At 45.9% G+C, this 5,829-nt stretch overlaps 1 protein-coding gene across 1 annotated transcript in view; it reads right to left on the reverse strand.

Annotated features, from left to right (window-relative positions):
• The window catches only part of nup160 (nucleoporin 160), a 22,478-nt gene extending 18,651 nt beyond the window's left edge, over positions 1 to 3,827 (reverse strand). Inside the window, exons 1-7 of the mRNA XM_074665215.1 lie at positions 3,625 to 3,827; positions 2,966 to 3,074; positions 2,487 to 2,697; positions 2,121 to 2,343; positions 1,803 to 1,993; positions 239 to 475; positions 1 to 58 (exon numbers count right to left, since the gene is read on the reverse strand). The exon at positions 1 to 58 is cut by the window's left edge and continues 40 nt beyond it. Of these exons, the coding sequence (XP_074521316.1) occupies positions 1 to 58; positions 239 to 475; positions 1,803 to 1,993; positions 2,121 to 2,343; positions 2,487 to 2,697; positions 2,966 to 3,074; positions 3,625 to 3,715 (1,120 nt within the window). The 5' untranslated portion in view covers positions 3,716 to 3,827. The remainder of the gene's footprint in view (positions 59 to 238; positions 476 to 1,802; positions 1,994 to 2,120; positions 2,344 to 2,486; positions 2,698 to 2,965; positions 3,075 to 3,624) is intronic.
• Positions 3,828 to 5,829: the final 2,002 nt, after the last annotated feature.

Below are 5,829 nucleotides of genomic sequence, written 5' to 3' on the forward strand. Positions count from 1 at the left end.
CATCCACCCACACAGCCCAGACGTCAGAGGAGGTCAGGGAGAAGTCCACCAGGGTCTCCTACACACACACACACACACACACACAGACACAGACACAGACACAGACACACACACACACAATATCAATATGGAGGAGCAATGTTAAGACCTGTCTCAATCTGTGAGGACCTGTCTCCACCTGTGAGGACCTGTCTCCACCTGTGAGGACCTGTCTCCACCCGTGAGGACCTGTACGTACCTGAGTGCTGAACAAGGTGGAGATGTGGTCGAGGCTGTAGCGCTGGTTGTCGGTGGCGACGAGCTGTAGCACGGTGAACTGTCCTCGGTGAGGTACGCTCAGGTAAACACACACACACAGACCGGTGGAGGGTGAGAAGGCCAGGCGCAGACGGTGGCCTTGACCTGACAAACGCTTCACACCTTTGCTGGCCGGCATGTAATCCAACATGTCTGCTTCCAGGAGACACGCCTGTTCCTGCACAGCAGAGCACAAAAGCTTTGATCATTTCCAGATTCACTGAATTTATTATTTCTGCAGCACAACACGGACATATTAACAGATATTACCATAACAAACACAACAACAGGTATAAGAACAATAATTATAAAGATTACACCTTAAATAATAAACCTTTAAAACCATAAAACATCTATAAATAGATCTATAAACAGATCTATAGACAGATCTATAAACACATCTATAAACAGATCTATGAACACATCTATAAACAGATCTATAGACAGATCTATAAACAGATCTATAGACAGATCTATAAACAGATCTATAAACAGATCTATAGACAGATCTATAAACAGATCTATAAACAGATCTATAAACAGATCTATAGACAGATCTATAAACAGATCTATGAACAGATCTATAAACAGATCTATAAACAGATCTATAAACAGATCTATAAACAGATCTATAAACAGATCTATAAACAGATCTATGAACAGATCTATAAACAGATCTATAAACAGATCTATAAACAGATCTATAAACAGATCTACAAACAGATCTATAAACAGATCTATAAACAGATCTATAAACAGATCTATAAATAGATGTACAGATACTCTGAGAGTGGCCTGAGCCCTCCTCCTGCTCCCGTTCATGTCGGTGATATTCACTGACTGAACCAACAGGTCTGAGTGTGTGGGGAGCCTTGTTTAATCCTAACATCTCCTCATCGTGTCTCTGAATTTGAGGCAGTAGCAGATATTTGATCAAACATTAGGTGAAGAGAACAGATCACCTGGGGGGAGGCTGCAGGGTGTCGTGGTATCCTGGTGTTTCCTCTGGACAAATGATGAGCTGTGTGTGTGCGGGCCACTGTGTGTGTGTTAATGAGTGTTTTGTTTATTATTATTATTATTTATGAAGGCAGTATGATGTCAGCACTAAGTCAACAACACGTTTCCCCATGGGGACAATAAAGTTTAATTCTATTCTATTATTGAATGATCTATATTCACATGGTCATAGATGGTTGTTGTTGTCGTTGCCTCATTACACCTTACTATCAGTCTCTGACAGCAGCCTGTCTCACTCTGGGACCACTTCATGCATTCACAAGTCTGTTTACACATTTGTGAATGCATTTACACACACACACACACACACACACACACACACACACACACACACACACACACATTTTGCATTTGTAAATTTGGAGACTGATCTGACTCCATACTTTGCTTCCAGGGGGAAACAGCACTTTCATGACTACACCTCCCATGATGCTTTGCCCTTTGACAGCCTACGTGAACGATGCTGATGAGTGTGTGAGTCTCACCCTGAAGGACCACATACGCAGCTTGTTGTCCTGACAGAGGGCGAAGATGAAGGAGTCTTCCTCCAGCTCTCTGACACACAGACTGAGCACCAGGTCAGCTGGACTCTGATCGCCACGCATGGCCGACGGCATCCACCCGGACAACCTCTGCATCATCGAGCTGCGCCTCAGCTCCAGCACTGACACCGAGCCTGCAGCGCGCGCGCCACACACACACACACACACACACACACACACACACACACACACACACACACACACACAGATGTCAGAGAACCTGGGCTCCAATAGGTGAACCAGAGATCAGCTGGTGTTTACCAGGTGTGTCATGGGGGGGCAGGGTCACCACCATGATGCCTCCAGCTGGGGGCGCCACAGCGTAGTGAGCCTCTCCAGAGTGACTCAGCCAGGCGGCGGCCGTGGTGGGACTTCCTGTCTGTCCAGCTGAGCTCGGGATGATGGCGCTGTGGGCGGGGTCCTGCAGACTCAGCTTCCCCACGTCAGTTAGCACTGACTGCATGTGGAGCTCCGTCACCAGCTCCTGCACACACACACACACACACACACACACACACACACACACACACACACACACACACACACACACACACATACAAGGTCTGCCAGGTGTCACACAGGTGTAGGGGCTGACAGTGCAGCGTTTACATCATTGTGTGTACTCACACTGCGGTACATGCGTGAGGGGTGGGGCAGCACCAGTCTGTGGACGCTCTGATTGGTGCAGACGAGGATGATGACATTGTTGATGGTCTCCTGGATGGCCACGCCTCCTGGCAGCACTGTGCAGTGAGTGAACTTGATCCTGACAGCGTTATTCAGCAGGTTGGTGTCCAGAGACTGCTCCACCAGCTGCACCGTGTCTCCTGACGTGGACCTGCACACAGGAAGTGACATCAGCTGTGACATGAGGGACAGCGCAAGACTGTGGAGGTGTGTGTAAATCTGAACCCAGTCACTGTCCAAAGACACTACTACCTGTGTGTGTGTGTGTGTGTGTGTGTGTGTGTGTGTGTGTGTGTGTGTGTGAGTGTGTGTGTGTGTGTGTGTGTGTGTGTGTGTGTGTGTGTGTGTGTGTGTGTGTGTGTGAGTGTGTGTGTGTGTGTGTGTGTGTGTGTGTGTGTGTGTGTGTGTGTGTGTCTGACCAGTGGATGAGTCTGTTGCTGGTGACAGACAGCAGCTTCCCACTCTCCTCGTAGTGAAATGCTCCAGCGCTGTCTGGAAACTTCTGTCCCCCAGTGAGAGCAGAGACACCTGCAGGACAGAGTTTACCTGAGTTCACGCACAGCACCGGGATAATGTGATCACGTGACAGTAACATCAGGTATACATGTTGTGATGTTTCTCCACGGACAGCTGCTGTGCTCTGAGCTCCAGGTGTGCTCAGGACACCGCCAGCAGCAGCAGCTGTCCTCCTCTGCTGATCCTCAGATGAACTCAGTGTGTACAGGCACAGTAACATGAAGCTGAACTCGCAGATCACCGCTGCATGTAGCACCGTTAGCTTACACCTGTTCGACAGGTGAGCCTCTGGTTACCTGGTGAGCCTCTGGTTACCTGGCCAGCTCAGAGAGAGGCTGTGACAGTACAAGACACCTGAACCCGTCAGCGGCTAAACTACGGCTGACCAACCAGGTGAGAGGACATTTCCCCGCTCACACCTCCACTCTCTGCCGGGCCTGATGCTCACAGCTAGCCGCTAACCACACGCTGCCACCCGGCGTGTCAGCTGCCGTCAGCCCGCCCTAACTCTGCGGTACCTCGGTCCAACAGACGGTGCCGTCGGCGCGGGCTCCGTACTCACCCAGGTTAACGGTAACTTCTCTGACCCGCGGCACTGTTTCCCGCTCAAAGCCACAGATCTCCACGAAGCTGCGCTCCAACACAGCCGCCATCTTCTCCTCCTCATGGAAGCCTGACGTCAGCGGGACGTCTGCGCGCGTGCTGTGCTTTCAAACATTTAAAGAGACAGGACCCTGCGAGGAGCAGAGGAGGTAGAGGAGGAGGACGATAACGAAGAGGGAGAGGAGGAGGAAGAGGAGGACAGGGGGAACAGATAGGGGGATGAAGGATTTGGGGTCCCCTCTAACAGCGCCAACGATCCCCGAAGAGTCATCATGGTGGAGGTGGTAAAGCCCTGACCTCAAACCAAACCAGATTTTTCTTTGTCACAGTTTGATCCAAGACACTCTAAAATTTCAGAGATGTAATTTTCAATTTATGGTACCCCAAAAAATTCATCACTGAATAAAAATAAAACAACATTTTGAAACAAATAACAGAAAAGTATGTAATATGGCCATTTAAAGTGGAATATGGCACTATTAATATGAAACACATTTTATTATTCTTTGATATAGAATTATTATCATTAAATATTTCATAATGATTGTTTTGACAATTTTATGCTTAAAAAAAAAGACTTTTTATTGATTTTCAAAGTTTCTTTTATAATTTTTTTTAGTGTTTTTTAGCAAGTCAACTTTCATTTCATACTGTTCTTCCCCATGATGGCCTTTTTATTTCATAATGTCGTTTTTGATAAGAATGACTTGGTCTTTCAATCAAAGGTAAAGAGTGGGACCTCTGCTTGATCCTTTCAGGTCGATTGGTTGGAGAGAGCTCCAGCTGCAGACCTCTGCTCTCAGCTGCTGGAGGAGAAACTCTGAAACTGACTTCTCTTTGTGTCTCAAACGTGTCAAGCACTCCCGTTTTCAGTTTTCAGTCTTCTCAGCGTTAGTGATACAGTAAGTCATCCTTCAGCTGCAGTTATCTGTGTGAAGGGTCAGCCAATCACTTATCTGGCTGCGCCTTGTGTGCTTTGATCGACACACCAAGTCGTTATGATGAAAACAGCATCATGAATACTGGGGGGAAAAAAGGCCATTGTGGAAGGGACATTACGAAATAAAAAATGACTTTGAAAAAATCATTTTTTATTTTATAAAAGCTTGGAAATCAAACAAAAAGAGGGTTTGAGGGGCAGGGCTGGGAGGACATGATTTGCATATTATTTGCATATTGTCACAGGAGTCCCTGATCAGAAATCAGAAGCACTTTATTAATCCCAGGGGGAAATTTGACATTATCATTGTTCCTCACATAAAACAGAAGTTGGAAAATAAGGTGTAATGAAATAAAATAAGTATTACATAGACAATAAAATGAGCTAAAAAGTATCAGTAAAAATCATATAAGCAACAAGTCCTAAACCAGATAAAAATTATTTGCATAAATGAACTATTACAAACAGATACTGAGCTTAGTAAACAGCACTAAACAGGATGTAAAGATAGAACAAACAGACATTGCTCCTAAATAAACTGTGTTTAACAGAGCATTGCACTAACGTGCTCTGAGATCAAACAGATAATGCGCTTGGTGAAATGTATTTGACAGATATTGTATAACACGAACTGAATTAGGCAGATGTTGCACCTGACGACAGGTATTGCACATCAAAGTACCGGTTAAATAAGTTAAAAAAGTGAACCCAGGTTTTTTTTCTCAGGTCAGAGGACCTCAGTGACCGGCTGGAGATTCGGGGTTTGAGAAGCTCACAGATATATGTAGGTGCCTCACTGTGGAGGGCTCTGTGTGTCAGCACCAAGATCTTGATCTGGTACAGAAAAGCCACGGGGAGCCAGTGCAGGAAGGTCAGGATGGTGTTATACACGCAAAAACAAAAAACTGTTGGGTTTAAAATAACTCAGTTTGGGCTGTTTTATAACTCAGCTGCTGGGTCATTACAGCACCAGCTCGGCAGAAGTTAATCTGACCCAGCAGATGAGTTCATTATTTGACCCAAATCCTGGGTCAGATTCATGACATTTCAAATCCATGTATTTGTCCATTGGTCTATCCAAATGTTTGTTTGAATTAACCAATACAGGCGTAAAAAGGTCGGTCTAAGTTAACTTCAGTTATACATGTTTTATGAAGCTGTGGTGCACAGACAGGCGGTCCATGCTGTACAACACAGACAGTCAGTCTGTACCATGGAACACAG

Source organism: Halichoeres trimaculatus, unplaced genomic scaffold (assembly GCF_033239565.1).
Source record: "Halichoeres trimaculatus isolate MK-OKI-2021-1 unplaced genomic scaffold, fHalTri1.1 fHalTri1_scaffold_55, whole genome shotgun sequence".
NCBI lineage: Eukaryota > Metazoa > Chordata > Actinopteri > Labriformes > Labridae > Halichoeres > Halichoeres trimaculatus.